The 21,131-nt window shown below is 38.8% G+C and overlaps 1 protein-coding gene and 1 long non-coding RNA gene across 2 annotated transcripts; both read left to right on the top strand.

Moving 5' to 3' along the window:
• The first annotated feature begins 303 nt into the window (after positions 1-303).
• wfikkn2a (info WAP, follistatin/kazal, immunoglobulin, kunitz and netrin domain containing 2a) lies at positions 304-4,795 on the top strand. The gene is made up of 2 exons (XM_084407590.1): positions 304-960; positions 2,083-4,795. The coding sequence occupies exons 1-2, from the start codon at positions 757-759 to the stop codon at positions 3,595-3,597; spliced, it is 1,719 nt and encodes a 572-aa protein (XP_084263716.1). The 5' UTR covers positions 304-756; the 3' UTR covers positions 3,598-4,795.
• A 10,545-nt stretch (positions 4,796-15,340) lies between these two features.
• On the top strand, positions 15,341-19,104 carry LOC311303685. Its single transcript, XR_014629802.1, has 3 exons — positions 15,341-15,567; positions 16,292-16,452; positions 18,415-19,104. It is a non-coding gene; the product is annotated as an uncharacterized lncRNA (long non-coding RNA).
• Positions 19,105-21,131: the final 2,027 nt, after the last annotated feature.

Below are 21,131 nucleotides of genomic sequence, written 5' to 3'. Positions count from 1 at the left end.
TTTCGATCAAATAAATGCAGCCTTGCTAGCAGAACAGACTCCTTTCAAAAACACCAGATCCCCAGAAAGAAAAAAGATGAGTAATGACAACATATGTTTTTACATTGCTTTAACTCATCAAAATAAGTTAAGCAATATTTTTACTTTTTTATAAGTTAGCTTTTGCAAGATTCAGCTAATTTTTTAATGCAATTTAGGTTGAAATTACTTAAACATCCAAGTAGATGTTCCTTTTTTCCTTTTTTTTTTTTTTTTTTACAGTGTACTGCATAGTGCTCAACAGAAAATTAGTAGGCTGTTTTCAGTGCGCACTGCGCATTACACCAGTTGGGTTGGCCATTCCAAAGATAGCAGACTTCTTATTGGGTAGTGAAGAGTTAAAAGGTGTTCTGGTGCGTCACGCAGGTGCCTCTCTGCGTCTTAAATTTCAAAAGCATTCGAGAAGTTAGTGTACCCTTAACTGCTACATTGAATAAAAAACAGTGGCTATAGGCTTCGTTTTCAAGTGTTTGAAATGTGTAATAATAGGGTTGAACCGGCAACCTATAATCTCCCAGCACTGATGAACGTCGCGCGCGGATCTACTTCTCTTCCACTCCACAAACCTCTTGAACGGATCACACGTCCTCCACTTCAGCCAGGGTCCTCACTTACTTGTGCCCTATTTTACGCATTGTTTTGGCGGTGACTGCGTAGCTTTTCGACCACTGGAACGTTGCCTTTTTCGAAAGGACTTTTTTTCTTTATCGTGTGGATATGTGGTGGATGCTGTTTCCCAGATGGATTTGGTTTTTGTTCGGACACTTCTGCGTCTTGCGTTTGGACTTGCGCGCGAGAGCGATGCCAATGACTCTGTCCAAAGTGGTTTATTCTCACGCGGGAATGTGTCCGAACGAGATGAACCCGAACCTGTGGGTGGATGCCATGAGCACCTGTGCGCGCGAGTGCGAGTCCGACCAGGTGAGTCCATCTGCTCCATTCCTACGTGTCTCTCTATCACATGGCTAGCAATTAAAAATAAATGCACCATGTAACCAAAAAAAAAAAAAAAATCTAATAGAAATAGTTTTACTATTTCTAGATACTGTAATGAAACTGCTGTAACGTGACATCAGCAACTGTCTAAATATAGGTCATTTTCATTCATTCATTTGCAGTGTATTAATTTAGATTTGTAACTATCTCACATAACTATATTATTTTGCCATAAACGATAGTTAGCATGGTGCCAAATTGACCATGATAATCATAGTTCACGCCGACGCATATTTGCTATATAAATATATATATATATATATAATTGTCACTACAGTAAAACTGTTAATGTGGCATTATTATCAACAACTGACATGAAATTAGTAACAAAACAAAGACAGAATGATTATGACTAATTTATCATGAACTGTAACTCTAGTATCTCTTATGGTTAGCATGGTAAATTTGATCGAATTTATAATCTTACTAAATTGACCATGGTATGAAACCATAGTTTTACAGTTACTGCTGCTAATGTGGTATTAGCAAGTACTGTCATCAAAAAGAAATTAAGGAGAAAAATTATTAACACTATAAAAAATAAAATAAAACATTGTCTGGAGATATTATTTTTATATTAATTTTTGAAATTTTACTGTTTGGCTGTTACCATGCTCATTTTTGTAAGGGTGGATTTACAGCATTCAGAAATGTCATGTCATTGTAAAATAGCATGTTTTTTATAAGAACAATAAAAATCTGTCCTTATTAATCCAGGTGTCATTAAATGTAGCAAACTGACCCATTTGAGTTGCTGTGACACCAGAAAATGTCTAATTCAATATGTTTTAAATACTTAATTTATAAATGATTTAAAAAGAATATGCTTGATTTCCTAATCATCTGCATACATTTTAGTATTTTATTTTTGTTCTAAATGTTTGAAATGAATGAAAAACATGATTTTTTTTATTTTTTTATTTTTTTACCTATGCTAACAATAAAAAAAACTGGACTTCTAAAACTATCAAACAGCATCAGTCATGCTATTAACTTCTACACACTTTCACAAACATTCCTAGTGATATCCCATTTTTGTTCCTCCAGGACTGTGAGCCATTCGAGAAATGCTGTTCAAATGTTTGCGGACACAAGAGCTGCGTGGCTGCCCGCTACATGGACCTTCAGGGCAAGAAAGGTCCAATGGGGATGCCCAAAGGGGTCACCTGTGACAAATTCATGTGCACCCAGCAGGGTTCGGAGTGTGAAATCTGGGACGGACAGCCAGTGTGCAAGTGCCGTGACCGTTGTGGACGAGAGCCCCATTTCACCTGTGCCTCGGATGGCATGACATACTACAACAAGTGCTACATGGATGCTGAGGCTTGCACCAGGGGTGTCACCCTCACAGAAGTCACCTGCAGGTACCACTTTAGTTTGTCCAACACCAGCCCTCCCCCAGCGGAGACCACTGCCCGGCCAACCACCGCCCATCTTGAGACCACTCCCATGGACGTTCAACGTCCCAACATGGTCAGCAACCCAGCGCACCACATTGTGTTTGTTGGCGAAACGGCCAGCTTCCTCTGTGAGGTGACAGGAAAACCGAAGCCGGCGATTACCTGGGAAAAGCAGATTGAAGGTAAAGAGAACACTGTGATGCGACCAAACCACGTGCAAGAAAATATAGTGGTTACCAACATCGCCCAGCTGGTCATATACAATGCCCAGGTCCAGGATGCCGGCATCTACACCTGCACTGCCACGAACCAGGGTGGATCTGTGCAAGCCCATTTCCCACTTTCTGTGGTCCCTAGGGAGCAGACCAAACCGGAGCCGGTGATGAATTCCACACGCCTACCTGCTGAAGAGTGTCTGAAAACACCTGATATGGATGACTGCGGCGAGGAGAGTATGAATTGGTACTATGAAGCCAAGCGCAACAACTGCTTTACCTTCACGTACAGCCAGTGCAACAAAAACCGAAACCATTTCGATTCATACGAATTGTGCATGCTGTCCTGTGGAACGGAGCTTGCGGCACCTTGCTCCCTGCCCAGCGTACAAGGTCCCTGCAAGGCTTACAAACCACGCTGGGCTTACAGCCATGTGCTCAAGAAATGCCAGTCATTTGTTTACGGAGGCTGCGGCGGCAACGAGAATAACTTCGAGAGCAAGGAAGCCTGTGAGGAGATGTGCCCCTTCCCCAAGACCCACAACTGCAAGCCATGCAAACCCCGGCAGAAGATGGTCCCCAGCTTCTGCAAGAGCGACTTTGTGGTCTTGGGTCGTATTTCGGAGTTGAACGAGGACCACGATTCCGGCCACGCGCTCATCACGGTGGAGGAGATCTTGAAGGATGAGAAGATGGGGCTGCGGTTCTTCGGGCAAGAGCCTCTGGAGGTGACGCTGCTCAACATGGAATGGAACTGTCCCTGTCCGAACATAACGAGAGCCGAGGGACAGATGATCATCATGGGGGATGTTCACAACGGCATGGCCGCGCTGCAGCCCGACAGCTTCGTGGCCACTTCCAGTGTACGGCGTGTTCGCAAACTCCGTGAGGTTATCAACAAAAAGACCTGTGATGTTTTAAAGGAGTTCAGCAGCACAAAGTACTAAGGCGCTTACAATACCTAAATCTCTGGACGCCTAAACCAGGGGTGTTAAATCCTGCTCCTGGAAGGCTACTTTCCTGCAGAGTTTAACTCTTAACACACCTTCCTGTAAGTTTGTAATGATTCTGAAGACCTTGATTAGCTGGTTCAGGTGTGTTTCATTAAGGCTAGAGCTAAACTCTGCAGGAAGTTGTCCCTCCATGAGTAGGTTTGGGTTCCCCTGTCCTAAACCAACGTGCCTGCCTCTCACCTGCTTTTCTCCGTGAAGCAGACTCACTCGCAAACTTGACTTGTAGTTTCTACAATCATATGTTGTGCTTCTGCCGCAGCATAAAGCTGCTTGAATTATCCACAGAGAGATGAAATATGTGGATTACACTGTGTGAATGACACATAAACATGCTTATATACTAGATGATTTCATACGAAAGTATTACCTTATTTACATCTACATGTTGTAGTGTGAGTCCAGTTATTTTAGTTTGACTAAAAATCCACAGATGTTTTTATTAAACTGTCTACCTGTCTCAGAACAAATGCCTTTCAGGCGGTTACTGAACATGAATCTTCAGTGGAAACAGGCGGTTAAACATTACTAACCTAAAACTTTATTTATACTCCATGAAGATTTCATTCAAGCTGAAGTGTGTAATTTTTTCGAGGACGGAATAAACCCCGTCTTAACATGCAGAGGCAATTTTAAGTAAATTTATTACACATTGCTTATTTGTTTGAGCAGCCCGGCACAGCGACATTGGCCAATCCAGTACCGTAAGCTTATGTATGGATTCTGTTTGTCTGACCAATGAGAGTGTTTAAGAAACCTGTGTGAATACAGTCAATTTTGCAATTGCATTTGCCGCAAAAATTACACACTTCACCTTTAATTATGAACCCATGTCATTCTAAAACAAAAAAAATATGACGTTAAATACTCTTGCACCTTATTATAATTCATAGTCTTTCGTATCTGTAATCGTTGTACTTTGTTCCGTCTATTTATGCTTTTACATTACTACCATAAATTGAAACAAAGGTAGTCCTATGTACGTGCTTTACAAAGTATGTTACGTGTTTTTTTGTCAAACCATACAATGGCAAACATATAATGAGATTATAACTATTATTTTATGAGCAGTTGAAAATGTATTAAACGTTTATGGAAATACACCAGAGAGCCGATTAAAGACATTTTTCCAATCAAATCCTGGACCTTTCTTGCAAAACTTTCTGCATAGCTGGGGTTGTGGGACTTCATGAGGCGTTTTTGAATGAGCTTTGATAAGGGGGGACATGCTTTATGATAGAACAGCGGCCCCACCCCCCAATCCCGATGGATTCTATTGTCGGTCAGTCCTGGCCTTGGTTCTGGAACAGGTCACATTCCAGCTGTTCTTTGGTGGGAAGTGTTGCGGCTAAGGGGGGTGGGGGGCCAGTCTGATCCCTTGTGTTGTGTCTAGGTCTGGGACTCTCTCCTCGGCTGCAGACCTTTCATGTGAGAACCTCCGCCTCCCCCCAGCCGCCCGGCCCTCTCATCTCCCCAGCTCCAACTCCAGCCAAGCTGTGACCCTGCATGGGAGGGGAGCCAGCACACACACCACTCTCTGTTTTAAAGGCACGGCTTTGAACTTTTGACTGGAGCTGGATGGGAGGGAGAGGGATAACACATGCTTTTTCCCTAGGGTGGGCCTCCGATGGCTGCTACCTCAGGCTGGCTGACAGGGCCTCATCCATGACCCCGTAAGAGGCTAATGAAAGGAATGAAAAGAGCGAGGGAGAGAATCAGAGGTAGGATTGGCTTGGGGGTGGATGCTGGGAATGTAGAGTGGGGAAGTTTCATTAAAACTGTTGACAAGTGTCAAGTGAAGCACTCAGGCTCAAGTTCAATGGGCAAAAAAAGAAAGATTGTTGTTTTCTAGTTTGCTTAACCGTTAGTTATGAATGCTGGATGTTCACTGAGCAACACTGTAAGTGCATGTATTTGAGGGAACAAAATGTATGTTTAAGAACTAGCCATTGAAAAGACCGTATCGGTTGGGCGCTAATCTGAATATTTGAGGGGACGTGTCCCCCTTAAAGCCGTGGGAGTTACAGCTATTGATAAGCATCTCAATCTCAGAATAAGTTTAATATGACCTTTACGTCACCAAACCAAACTCAAAGGCAAACAAGAGATGATGGTACAGTATTTTTGCTCTCATGTTGCTTTTGTATTCCTTAGATATATGCTGCAATGGTAATCAACCCAAAATGTCTTCCTGTAGCTTAACAGGAAAAGCAAGGTGCTATAGCAAGATCATAGATTCAATTCCCAGAGATCCTGGATATCCTGAATGCACTGTAAGTTGCTTTGTATAAAAGTTTAAACGCAGGCTACGTAACATTTAACAAACTGTTAGCAACCGTTCAATGTGTTTTGTCAGTAAGAAAGACTTCCTTGTGAAATTTCCTTCTAAAATGTACCATATTAACCATAGTTTCCGACAAAATATCTTAGCTACTAGGTAAGGTTGCTAATTTTCTGTTAGCTAAATGCTAACAGAATCTCCAGACAGTGTAAGAAGTCAACAAAATCTGTCCTTTTCTTTTCTATTTTTGCTGATTGTTTTATATATAATACCACAGTTTATGGTAGTGTGGCAGTAACTGTAGTAACTAGGGCCTATTGTTGCCATTGTACATTTTGATTGTTTGGCAGATTCACTGACATCTACTGGTCAGCATTGGAAGTGATCACTTTTTAGCAAATACACTACTGTTCAAAAGTTTGGGGTCAGTACGATTTTTTTTTTAAAGAAATTAATACTTTTATTCAGCAAGGACGAACTGAATTGATCAAAAGTTAATAGTAAAGACGTTTATAAAATAGATTTTGGTTGCACTTTATTTTACAGTACGTGTACTTGCATGTACTTACAATGAACTTACCTTAGAAAATACTAAGTAATATAAGGTAACTACATGAGTTACGGTTAGGTTTAGGAGTAGGTTCATGGTTAGTACCTAGTTATTACGCAGTTATTGTAATTACTATAAGTACATCGTATTAAGGCTGTACAAAATTATACGATCAATGTGTTTTTACATTGCTTTAACTCATCTAAATAAGTTCAGCAATTATATATTATATAATACAAGATTCAACTCAATTTTTAAGTCTGCTTAATGTAACTTAAGTTGAAATTACTTAATCATCCAAGTTGATTGTAGCTACTTAAAAATTTAAGGCAGCAACTACAGGACCATAAAATAAAGTGCTACCAAGATTTCTATTACAAATAAATGCTGCTTTTTTTTATTCAACTTTTTATTCATCCTGAAAAATGTCTCACTTTCCATAAAACTATTAAGCAGCACATCTGTTTTCAACATTGATAATAAAGTGCTGCGGGGATAACATGTTTTTGTAGGCCAAAACCCGGAAATTAGTTCGCATTTTAGCATTTCCTATTCCATCCCACAGGAATCTCATATCCCAATTTTTTTTTTAATAGGAGTTTGGGTAAAAGCCTGAAATAAGGTCTGTGGTGAACGCAATATTTTTTCACGTTTTATTCTTTGACATTAAAACACATCAGTTAAAACACCCCACTATTTTTTTTAAAGGTTTTACTGTCTTTAAAGCTTTTACTCGTCTTGTAAAAGCTAACCAGTTGCAGTACAGAGGTTTTTGACATTAAACGTCGCTTTCACAGCCTCGTGTTTATACTCACGCTCTTGCAAAATATTATAACTCAAAGTTTCAGAGATTTTTTTATTTTTTTATGAAATGTTGTCAGAAGGTGATGGTCGTGTCGTTGAAGTCGGGCGACGGTGGTGTAGTTCGTTCTTTTATAGCCTAGGGTTATAGCTTTTATTTCTGGCAATATTTAGGCTTCCAAATTCATAAAAGTTGTGTTCGTTTGTTAAAATTATCTTGAAGGACAAAACTTGTAAGTATCATAAATGTTTGTTGATTACATGCAGAGCTTATTTTCTGCAATAATCCAAAAATCCTTTTCCGTTTTTGTCGAGGGAACCTAACTTCTGGGTTGGTCTACAAAAATACGTCATCCCTGCAGCAGTCTATAAGAATAAATGCTTCTTGAGCACCGAATCAGCATATATTAGAATGATTTATGGAGGATCATGTGACACTGAAGACAGAAGTAATGATGCTGAAAATTCGGAACAAGCTGTCCCCCTCGACATCTGTGGTGGGTTATTATGGTCTTCATTATAGTGGACTATCAGGTAAAATTTCAGTAGAAAGCAATTAGACTTTTAACTGATTTATCCGATGATGGGATTTTTTGCTATTAGGATGAGATTTGCAACGGCATCTATTTGAATCATCTTGACCCCTGCAGTCTCGCCTCTAAGGGCCTCATGCACTTAACAGTGTTCAAGTACTTCTGCTACAGATTTATCCTGCCTCCTTATTCCTGGTGCCTCAGAAGTCACTCTCATGGAGGCACTTTTCTTTGGTGGCCACTGATTTGCGTGCTCTGCTTTGACAGGGGAAATTGTTTCTTCTCGAAGTAAATTATGCAAATTAAATGTTTCATTCCATATGCAGAAGTGGGCGTGCATATGGCCCATTCATACTGGGAAGAGGTTCCCACAGCGATCAGGAGTCTAGTGGCGTCCCGTATGCGTGTGAGTCCCCAGAAGTAGACAACTGATGTACAGCATCTAAAACCAAGACCAGTTACTTTCAACTAAATGTATCTGACAGAGTACATTAACTTGCTGTCTACCATATTTCTTTTATTCAAATACTTCCGTTAACATTTACTTACTTATTTATTCGAATAATAACAGGTCTGTTAATTGTTTAGTATTCTGCATACTCCTGCCAGGCTGTTGTTGACAATAATAATTAGTTCTTTAGTGACTTTCATGGTTAAATATTACCAACAATTTTTTTAGAAAATAGTATGTGAAACAGTATGCAGTACAGTACAGTATGTAAACAGTTCCATAGTGTTGTCCCATGACCTCTTAACAGTTTGTTTAATTCAGTGAATGGCTTCCAGTTATTATTTTGGAAAAACAGTTGTGCAATTTGAAATATTTAAAGTCTTCTAGTCAATCATTTTATCCCTTAAAACTCATCTTTGATCACCAAAATGACAAATTTAAATGTTTTTTTTCCTGTGAAAAAAATTCTTCATGCCTTAAAATAGCTTGAATGTAACTCCACACCCTTGTTTCATTTAGTATAGGCGGATTCATGAATATGCAAATTAGCCCCGCCTCCATTCACTCATACAGGCTCACAGATTCACTCGGCCAACTTACTGAGGTAAACGCTGCACAATGGTATGGCTCTTTGCAACGTCGAACAAATAACGGTAATTAATATGATTAGCCTTTTGCTTGACTGTTATCAAACAGCTAATAATGTGTTCCTAATGTTACACAAACCATATTCGCCATCTCAGTCTGCCTTCTAACAATCATCAGAAACGCTTTGAACAACTCAGAACGTCAGTGGAGAAATGCATATAGTTCATCATAACATCGTAATATACATCATTCACCCGCTATATTGCTAAATTCCGATTTTTCATTTCAACAAAAAAATATATACTGGGATAACCTGGCTTCTCTTGAGACTCCCCTGCTTCAGAGAATAGTTAATGATATGCTAAAACCCACCAGCACGTCGTGATTGGTTGCAAGGTAGTTTGTGACGTCAGAAACCCCAGCGATTTCAAACCCCCTTTTTTCACTGCAGTTTTAAGGAGAAAAAACGTGGCTATGGTTACACATGGTTTGTCTTAAAGCATGTTTAAAACACCACAAAGACATATAAACAACATTGATGAGATTTAAAAAAAAAGGCTCTCATAAAAGTTTTACATACCCCCAGAAAATTTGCATTCAAAAGTATGGCGAGCAAACGCAACGTTTCTCGGGAGAACCCAAAACATTTGCGAGAAAATGCAATTTGAATTTCCTTCATCGTGTGACTTTAGGGGTCTCGTATACTCGTCAGTATTGGAATGGAAGTCAGTTCAGTTGCAATGCATGCATCCAAACCATGTTCATTTTCAAACCTGAGGTGATGTGAGATCAGTTTTATATTTTGTCCAGAGTAAAGTTATGCTTTCAATTACAGCTAATAGATCAGGTTCTCAGGGTCACAGAATCCTCCACTGGGGGGCGCACTTGCACCAGAGCTAGTGCAATTTATATAAATGGCCATGTGTCTGTAGCATTACATCCAGAGTAGGGTATTCTCATTAACTGTCATTGTATGTTAGTTACACTGTCATATGCTTTGACATAAATTATGCAGTGCATATTATCATATTGAGTTGACAGTGACACTACATGCAATCTTGATTTGAAATAAAAAAATGAATGATTAAGTTGACGAATGAATAGATTAAGGTATGAATGAATGATTCACACTGTCACAATCAATGTCTTACGAGTTTTTAAACCAATCTCGTGGGTGAGTGAGCAGAATAATGGGAAATTACCATGCTGCAGTCTTTTTTTGCCAGAAGAATCCTCTGCTTCGGTGCTTAACTCATCAATAAGGAATAATTTATGTGCAAGCTTAATGGGTCAGTAGCTTCATTTAGAAAGCTGGCTGAAGTGGAAGGTGGGAAATCTAGAGCATGATGCACCTAATCTGATAAATGGAACGTAATTGTAGAGTCTTAAACATATCTAATGTAGTATGTCTGTGAATATCACCAAAAAACATTTCAAGATCACAATCCACCTTAAATTCAAAGTGAGAAATTACGTTTTGCTTAGAATAAAACGAGGTAGATTTGTATGACCATTAAGGTTATTTTCATGAAAGCTCCTTCAGCATGTACGTTTTTGTGTGATATAAGCCAATACTCTGATCCAGCTTGTTTTCCACGAGATACAGATATTTTCTCTCGTTATAATGCCACACAGATGGCGGGCAAACCTCTCATTGTAAATGGATGATCTTCTCAGGCCGTCATCGCATCCCTGCTCTATAATTACTTTTAGCCAGTAGCAAGTGGGAAGAAATAGACGTGTACACTGTAATAACAAAAGTGAGGGAGTAATATAGTGCATAACCGAGTGCATAAATCAGCTGCATCATTGATTCAAATGGCAGAATGTGTGTCTGCTCCGCCTGGCATTGTTAGGCCGAAGTGAAGCCTGGCTTTACCGTTTAACGCATAACTCTGACTTTCTACCGACCACAGCAGCCATCGCGATCATAAATAACGCGCCTCTCCACACACACGTTCAATATTATCTGAATTTGTCACAGCATGACACCGAGTCCATTCCCCTAAAAGTCATGGTTGGCTGTGCAAAATGAACTGACTGTCAGGTCTCACGGAGAGACGTTATTTATTGTGCGTGTAAAGGTGTGTTTTCCTTCCAGGGTAAAGCTCCAGGGAAGAGGAGAGGATAGAAGAGTGGAGCCGAAAAAGGAGTGAGAATGTTCTCAGAAGGAAATGACATCATAATGACTATTCCTAGTTGTTGCTCTGCATGTTTTAGCTGCAATGTGTCCCTTACTGTAAGAGAGACCTCCACACCACAGTCACCCACACGAGCGTATTTATGATTGATATTGCTAGTAGCGGGTGACTAATAGGCATTTTGCATGTAAATGTATTTCAGCGGAGCCATTTCATGTTGCCGCAGAATCGTTACACGACTCATGGGGATTTTATCTCTATTTTCCGGGCCGTTCACAAGAAGGATTATAACTATAACTTAAAATATAACTATTACGTTTTAACAGTCATTCTAATTTTATGAGAATAGTGCCACAACTATAACAATAATGGCACAGAGGAACCAAATTATTGGAGTGATTTCAGAGCTGATGAATGATAAAAACATTGATAGCCAGCCATTATAAATAGCTTGAGCATTTCGCCACGAAATCAAAATTGATCATTCTTGTTTTCTTTATGGAACGTTTCAGTATTTATTGTAAATGATTTACCCATGCACATCATTATTATTATTTTTTTAATTCATGTGCCCTCATAATCTTTAATCAAAATAACTTCCCCTAGCTCCCTCTTGTCTTGTCTTCTCTTCTCTGATGACGTGTTTACTGGCGTGAGGGCGGGATCAACCTGTCACTCACATGAGATCGACCAATAGCAAACCACAACCATCCAATCAATTCCCAATAGACAAAATCAAGTCCCACGCTACTTTTTTTCCTGTTCAAGAAGCGGATTTCACTCATACCACCATAAGGAAGAAAAGACTATCACAACTTCCGTTTCATTCCACCTTAAAGCCGGAGATGACAACAGTGGCACACTTTGATAATAACCAGAAAGTTATTCATCCGTTGGTGTGGACGCTAATATAGTTATCGTTATAGTTATCCGTCTACACCACATGCAAGTGACGCGGCAAATAGAACCCATTATAATCAGTGATGATGTCTACACTGGATGCGGCACCACAAGACAAATTCCCGACCGTAAACCAATGATATAAATGATTTCTAAACGTTTATATAGATCAGTGACGTAAACTGATGCCCCAATCTATTTCTGTCATAGCCTACTTCTGACATGAAGAACAAATGGATTTGCAAAGGTCGCTTTGTCGCGACCAGTTAGCTAGACAGCCTCATTGTGTGTTAAAGGCCCTCTGAAATCAAAATAAAATTGGATTAGCTCTTAGTATAAATATGTTAACCTTAAGGTTATGAATAAGCTGGTGTGTTCCAAAACAATGACAAAATTCGCATTTAGGAGATATAAGCATTCAAAACTTACAGTCTCTCACTTCCGCTAAATTGGATCACGGATTTTTATGACATCAGCGCGGACTTCTTATCACATCTTCTGTCCAATCAAATGCTCTCTAGAATCTAAAGCTCCGCCCCCAATGCTATAAATACCACCTGGCCAAAGCGACCGTTGACACGTCACAGAGCAGTATGGGTTGGAGATGTGTGTTCGGATGCTCAAACGCTCAAGTTTTATTCCGTTTTCCAACTGTACGTTGAAAATGAATGAAATGGCTAGAATTTATTCACACCCTACTATTGAATCCAACGTATCATCAGCGCTCGGATTCGCTTCCATGGTGCTGTCAAGTACGACTTGCAGTCTGTGAGGTAAACTAAACGCTATTGGCTATTTGAAAAGGGGGAGGAGCCATTCAGTATGTCCCGCCTTAGCTTCCTGCTTCAGTGGAAATTACGTAAATGCATCATACAAAGCTGCGCGTTCCAAGGCACTTTAGTGGGCCTTTATACTTAAGCGGGTATACTTAATTTTCCACGTTCCGCTCTGTGTGCGAGCCTTATAAAGTTTTTAAAACTACTCTGGCCGTGAGCGTGGAAAGTGCACCGTAGAAATCGAGATTTCTAGAAAAAAAAAAGGAAAAAAGGGCATATATATATATATATATATATAGCAAGTTATTTAACAAAGATGTTTTGACCCATACAATGACCTAACTTTTGTGAAACATTGCATCCTAGTTTAATTTAATAAATACATGTTTCCTCATTGGTAGGAAATGCATTTTGCACTTTTGGCTGTAGTGACGTTTACATTTTGGTGTTTACATACTCGGAATTGTTGAGATTGTTGTGATTATTTGAAAATGTTCTTTTGGAATTTTCATTAAGAACTCTATTTAAAGGAGAAAGAAGAAATGTTGTGCTAAAAATGTTTTAATGAACTTTTCTTAGCCACCCACAACAAAAAACAAAAAAATTTTGGTGGAGTTTGAGGAAGGATCATTCTGAGGGTGTTCTGATCCACCAGACGCTGAACAAAAGGCAATTCTGTGGAGTGGTGTTAGCTCTACACCCCCATGTGAATTACTGCGCCTGTCCTCTGTCCTTTTGTATTCGAGCTGAGAACAGAATGTCGTAAATTCTGTGAATTTATAGCATTCAATTAAACAAGGAAAGGTGGGAAATGCTTTATAGACTGACAAAATTGAAAAAGCTCACTGCAACAGAATTTAAATGTTGATGAGAGCGTTTACAAACTGCTCACACAAAACAAGATGAGACAAAAAACTGTATTCGTGTCTTTTTCGGTAAAAATAAAAATAAAAATGCATCCCTAAAACAAGATAAATTTACTTCAGGAGTAAAATTGTGTCGCCCTATTAATGTAAATATTAAATTCTGTGGCTTGAAACAAGAAGTATAATTTGCCACTGGGTTAAGAAAAACATATTCAATGATTCTAACGATATATTCTATGAAAAAATATGCAGTTTTGTTTCACAAGAAACTGTATCTTGTTTTAATGATGTTTAAATAGTTTTACTGGAAACCGAGAAATACTTTAGGGAAATAATTTTTGCAGTGTACTGGATGTATAATTAATTTTTTAGTCTGAGCAGTAGCCTGGTTAAAACCAGTTTAGGTTTTGCTAAAACCTCAGCAAAAGAAGAAAGATAAAGGGGAATGTCACTTGAATGCTTTCTCTTACAGCGCTTTACAGAGATTTAGCATCTTTCTTGTGTTGTTCGGGAAACAAATCTTATTCAGCTCATATTCAAGAAATCACATAGAGAGGCAACAGTTGAATAATTATGAAGAAAATGTAAAGATGCACTTAAACTGGTTGTCATTATTGCTCACATGCTGAATGAATAGTTTTCTGTGATTGTGTCCTGTCAACGAAGCCGTAATTAGCACAATGAGGAGCGAGTTGTTTTTAAAGACAAACCACAGTCCTGTGACATGCAGCAGATTTGTATTTTTACCCTGTTCAGGAAGCCGAGACATGTATTTATCACGGCACACTCAGACATCTGCAGAAAATACGGCTATCTCATTCAAAGCATGTCTACCCACTGGAGGAACAGCTAAATATTCATGGTGTTTTATTGTTTATGTGGCAGCAGTGCGCTTTAGATAAGATAAGAGTGTATGTGAGTAGAGAAAAAGAAAAGAACACAATGCCATTACATTTTTCAAGGGGTTTTAACAGTTTCAAATGTTAAAAATAACTATTTATTTGTACAAATTTTATTTTGGGGGGAGAGTATAAAGTGGATATCAATCATATCACTTTCACATATTCTGGATGTGAAGATATATGTGAGTGAGATGTGTATGTATATATGTATGTATGGTCATCTACATTGCTTTTTTAAATGTTTGTTTGTTTGTTCATTTGTTTCCTCTTGTTTTTTCATAAGCTATAGCTTATTTGTCTGGTATTTGAATTTTCTACATTACTACATTTGTCTATATTTATTTCTTTATTTTCAGTGTGTGTACATGTTCTTCTATCCCGGTGGGGACTTAAACTTGAATGCACACTGACTCATCGGGACTCTTGTCACTGGAGACCTAAATTGAGGTCCCCATGGGTACACAAGCTTATAAATCATACAGAATGAGGGTTTTTTTTCCAAAATGTAAAAATGCAGAAAGTTTGGTGTGATGGGTAGGTTTAGGGGTAGGGGTAGGGTTAGTGTAAGTGGACAGAAAGGAGCGAACCAGAGAGAGAGAGAGAGAGAGAGAGAGAGAGAGTATGTATCTGTATTGCTTTGTTTGCTATGTAAAAATGTTTTCACCATTGCTTGTTTTATACTAAAATCACTTTAATCTGATTGCAGAACTATTCTAGTACTGCAATCAGATTAAAGTGATTTTTGTTTTATTTATTTGAATATGTTGTGCATAGATGGAGTGCTTTAAGTCACAGCAAAGTGGTTTTCAATTCTGGCGTCATAGTGTTTTAAATATCCACAAGTGCTGATGTCCGCGGGTATATATGAGCGGTGACTGGGTGCCAGCGCCCGGACGGGTCAGTATAGGAGTCCTTGCTGTGTTGTCAGCGCAGAGAAATGCGTGGAACGTGCGTACAGAGTGTTCCCTGGCAGCACCCGCACATTCTGGGCTGTGCGGGGCGAGGCAGCTGGGACTATTATTAGGCCTTGAGTAAACCTGATGCTGCCCTGGCCATGTTTGGTACCACAGGACAGCCGATGCTAGACAGTGTGCTGGGTTTCTCCATCGACCACAGAGGTGAGGACACTCATGGAGCTGGAGGTTTATGATATAATATATAAACTGAACATAATTTTAAATGTTTTGCATTGATTTGTTACGTTTATTACACTTGAATGTAATAAACTGTAAAAAATGCTTTAAATAAAGATTATACTAAACTAAATACTATTTCATTTTTTCCGACTTCAAAATGTCATGCTTAATTCAATGCGTTACTTGCCATTTCTTTATAACTGTTTGTGAAATTGAACAATTTCTGTGTGAAAATTGCTATGCATTTTTTTCAGTATAGTTTTGCAAATGGTACAGTTGTAATCAAAATTATTCAACCCCCATTGCAGACTTTCAGCTGTTTTTTTTAATTGAAATAGCTCGACACACCAAATGTTTCAAGTGGTTTCCCCAAATTCAACTGAAAATGCAACTTTTAATGACTTCTGCAGTCTCAAAATTATTCTGTAGTCTGTAAATGATGCAAATAAACCTGATTTGCAATGGGGGATGAATAATTTTGACTACAACTGTATATCCATGTCAGAACCCCACTCAGTCCATTGGTCCCTTATCGGAGACAAACATGGATAAACATGTGACTATTGTTGTTTGTTCTAGAAACTATAGCCATTTCACATTTAGAACAACTTTAGTTAGTGTGTAATGTTGCTGTTTGAGCATGAACAACATCTGCAAAGTTACAACGCTCAAAGTTCAAAGCAAAGGGAGATATTTTCTTTTACAGAAATCGCTTTTTAAGGACTACAACAAACGGCTGGTTGGGACTACACGACATTCCTCCCGGGTTAGTGATATTACAAACCCTAAAATTTACATAAACCCTGCCCCCCGGGAACACGCAGTCCGTGTTGAGAAGAGGAAGAGTTGTTGCAGTAAAGCACATTTGTGAGTCTGCTCAAGCTGTCGCATCCGTCTTTTCACATGTAATACAGTACGTAACACAAATGCAATATCATGTCACGCTGCAGGCATCTTACAACAGTTCCCACACAATTTATAGATTATCATGACAGAATATGCTAATCAAAGACTTGAAGATAGTTAACTCCACATCAGCTACATAAATTAATCAACTAACCATTCAGAAACGTGTTGTCACTTCTTCTTGAGTCTCTCCATCATTGTCCAACTCCGGTTTGAACATAAAAGGCAAAACAGTTTGACATTTTAGTGTGTCTGCAAGCTGCCTGCTAACACTCGAGCTCTTGAAGCTCCGCCCTCTGTGCCGGAAGCAGCAGCTCATTTGCATTTAAAGGGACACACACAAAACGGCACGTTTTTGCTCACCCTCAAAAAGGGACAATTTTAACATGCTGTAAAACGTGATCTGTAGGGTATTTTGAGTTAAAACTTCACATATACACTCTGGGGACATCAGAGACAGAGAATGCCCAGACAAAGGGGCATTATACTGTACCACCCCTCTAAAGATACACTAATTGTATGTAACCTCTTAAGGCCAGTTTACAATATCTATAATGATGAGGATATCTAAAAATCGCTTTAAATATAAAAGAATAGTAGAGTCCACACCACCACAACTACAATGATAACGGCACAGAGTTGTATAGCAATATGTAGAGCAATATGTTGGAATCAATTTCAGAACTTTTTTTTTTTTTCAGCTGATGAACAGTAAAAATATTGGCAGCCAATCATAGGCTAATCCTTTCTATGGAAGCTTGATTAAACTTAAGGAATAAAACAATTGAAAAGATAATTGATACTTTTTTTCTCACAATATTTATATCTATTTTCCTCCGTTTTTATTTCGCAATTCTGTCATTTTTCTCACAATTACGAGTTTATATCTCGCAATTCAGACTTTTTTCTCGCAAATCTGACTTTTTTCTCTCTCGCAATTGTGGGTTTATATCTCGCATCTCTGACTTTTTCTCACAAGTGTGAGTTTGTATCTTGCAATTCTGACTGTTTTTCTTGCAATTGCGAGTTAATATCTCACAATTCTGACTTTTCTTGCAATTCGGACTTTTTTCTCACAATTGCGAGAAATAAAGTCAGAATTGCGATATATAAACTCACACTTGCAAGAAAAAAGCCTAACTTGCGAGAAAAAAAGTCAGAATTGCAAGAAATAAAGACAATTGCGAGTTTTTTATCTTGCAATTCTGACTTTATAACTTGCAAATGTGAGTCAGAATTGTGAGATAAAAAGTAGATTTTTTTATTTTTTATTTAGTGGCGGAAAGAAGCTTCCATACATTTCTGCTTTAAAGAGCTCAAGCATTTAAAGCGGCAGACGACACAACTGCAGCTCCTGCTTATAGTAAACAGAATGATATCATCCGCTAGTTAATGTTATTGTTATAGTTATCTTTATAGTTATCTTTCTTGGTGTGAATGGGTTTTTAAAAAAGGTTTTACTGCAAATGCATTTAGTACTTTTGACAAAAATGATAAAACTGTGCTCATATGAAATACAGTCATATCAGTGGTCTAAGATGTCACTTTTCCTTGTGGCAGAGAGTCAGAGAAGTGCAGATATTTGGAAATCTAAGCTATTCTTGCCACTTGCCATTTCAAGTAAAGGATTTGGAGGTTGACTGGAGTTCTTTTATATGCTAATGGCATTAATAAGGGGGCGTTTACAAGGCGGAGATCTGAAACCAATCACAATTTCAATTTCATTTGCGATTTAATAGATTTCACATCTGGAAGAGAGTTGTATGCATGCTTTTTTGTGCGTGCATTTGTTTCTCTGAATCACACGTACGCACATTTGAGAAATTATCTTAGATCAACTGCAGGATGGTTTCTATGCAACATTTTGTAAATGATGCCCCTTGGTATCAAGAAATACTTCATTGAATTTTGCTTTGCTGGCAGCGGAAAAACAACTCTGAGGAGAGATGTGCAGTTCCCATTCCACTGCAGTCTGCTCCAGTGTGTCTGCACATGCATGATGACATCACACCACGTCACATGCCACAGTCTCCCTGCAGGCCGATTGCTCCATGCATTAATCTCATAGTTAAAAGACAAACAGATTAAAGTGGAGCTGGAGGTTTGAGCTCTTGAGAGGATCCCAGGGCAATATCCTGTTCCGATGAATCTGAAAGGATAAGTATCCCGGAGAATCACACTACACGTTGGCATGCAACATACCAGCCATCTGTCATGAAGAGCACCTCCGTGGCCCCGCATATTACCACGTACATTCTCTCTGTTTTTCATTTCAGAGCCGCCTGAGGGGAAATGAAAGAGGGTCCAAAAAGGACAAGCTGTTCCTGGGACAGGAATTAGAGACGCCACACAGTGAAAAGGCGCCATATGTGCAGATTTCAGGTCCCGCACATGGAAATTTTCCATAAAAAAAAACACACAAAAAAAAACACAGACAAATCCATAAAAACAGTGCAGCAGTTTTGTACCTTTGTCTTTTTGTCAGATTTTCAAAAACATTTTTGCCTCAAATCAAAGTTTGTAATGATTAACCTCGGAGCTGATTGTCTTGGTTCATGGCTTATAATGCTTTAACAAAGACTATTTTAAAATCCCTATGGGAAACATTTATTTAAAAAAAAATACTTCTGGAATCTGTCTTAATGCATTAACTAACATTAACAATATAGAGTGGTGCAGGTGATGTAAATTTGTTGGCCAACAAAAACGAGAAAATTCCTAAAAGTTGTGTTCATCTGTGAAAATTATCTTGATGGACAAAACGTGTACGTATCATCAACTTTTGTTGATCACAGAGCTTAGTTTTTGCAATAAACCAAAAGCCTATGGGAAAATCCTATTGGGTTTTTGTCAATGAAACCAGTGTGATGCCAACTGCCGGTTGGCCTACAAAGTGATGTCATACCCATAGATATATATATAAACACTAGATGTGTTATGGCGCAGTCACTTCCGGCATCATCGTTCGGCCATCTTGTGACAGTGCTCTGTGCATTAAGGTGAATGATCAGCACGCACACAAATCCTCTTATCTCGCTGAAATCTTGACGGATTTACAAACGGTTTGGTTTCTTACAAACGTTATTAACGTGGCTATAATTCCGAATGCTTGAACATGTATGTTATAATTTTTCATATGTATGCAGTGTATGTATGCAGTGTCATAACTACATCTCTGACGTTTATAACAAACCAAACCGTTTGAAAATCGGTAGAAAAATGAGCAAGTTATGGTTATTTAAAAGTACATGCACCATTGAAGTAGTGAGCGAGTACACTGTAGCAAGATGGCCGCCACGTGCGGACGTCGACCTCCATTGGCCAACAGCGCGTACGAGGTATCTAGTGTTTATATATATATCTATGGTCATACCTGCACCTCTCTATTTGTTTGTATTTAATAATCTTTGTTAACATAAGTTAACAAAAATACAACAGTTCATTGTTAGTTTATGTCAGCTCAGGACAGGTCCATTTAATAACGGATGGCTATAACTTTTGATTTTAATAATGCAAAAGTAGGCATGTTGAAATGAACTAGCCTAAGATTAATATAGCCTTTGCTTTAGAAATATATTTATTACTATTATTGTTTTATATTAGATTAGTTGATTTTAGTAAGATTTCCGAATTTTCTTTGTTACAGTCATTGTCAAACTTAAAACCGTTAACCTAAAGACAGATTTTTAGCCGTGTGCACATGTAATCCTGGGTTATTTTGTTTCATTTTTCACACTGTGGCTTATTAATTCACACTGTACACCTTTGCTCCATCAATTTGCCAAAATACGATACACAGGAACAGGAGCGGAGAGGATTTGCTGAACACATGCAGCCGTCCAAACGCAGCTCAAAAATAGCATTGCATTTATTTGAAGTGTTCGTCTTGGACCCCGCCAGAACCATTAAGACTATCAGACTCCAATTACAGGGCAAGTTTCCATAACAAGCACACATACAACAAGACATATTCACCCAGCTGAAGCTTTTCTCCTCAGAGTTGCGTCACCATGACAACCGGCGGGTAGCGCCAACATTTGATTTCATTACTTCTGATTTCTCCAGTCAGTGAGTGTAAACTCGGGTCAGGTTTGCACTTAGCAAGCGGCATCCTGAGTGAAAGCTCATTAGCGGCGTGTTTTACCAAACTTGAGAGGTATGGCAGAGAGCAGCTGTTTGGTGAATCTTGCTGTGTAATGAATACTAGGAAAAGTGACACGCACCCACGTAAAACATGTTGCTGGAGCTGCGCGCCACGTCATTTTCTCTGCTGTTCATTGCGATCAAATGAATATCATATTTATAATTGATTGCTGTAATATGGCTTTACACGTGGGTGGTGTAGTGCCCTTGACTCATTAGTTTCCCCTTGTACATCATTAGCAGCTACCTAAATATCATGTTTTTATGCTAGGCTACTTTAATCAAGTAAGTTACTGAACTATAACTAGGCCTACTAACTTGTACGCTATTCTCGAGCCAACAGACCAAAACTCAAAATAAAAGTATTGAATTTTTTTATAAGTCAATGAAATCCATTTCAGGGACAAATGAAATTGGCCACATATCTGATGTCATTTCATGATTTATAGCATTTTAAAGGCCCACCGAAGTGCTGAACATGCAGCTTTGTATGATGC

The sequence above is a fragment of the Rutilus rutilus genome, assembly GCF_951802725.1.
Source record: "Rutilus rutilus genome assembly, chromosome: 1".
NCBI lineage: Eukaryota > Metazoa > Chordata > Actinopteri > Cypriniformes > Leuciscidae > Rutilus > Rutilus rutilus.
This window is presented reverse-complemented; position numbering and strand designations above follow the sequence as displayed.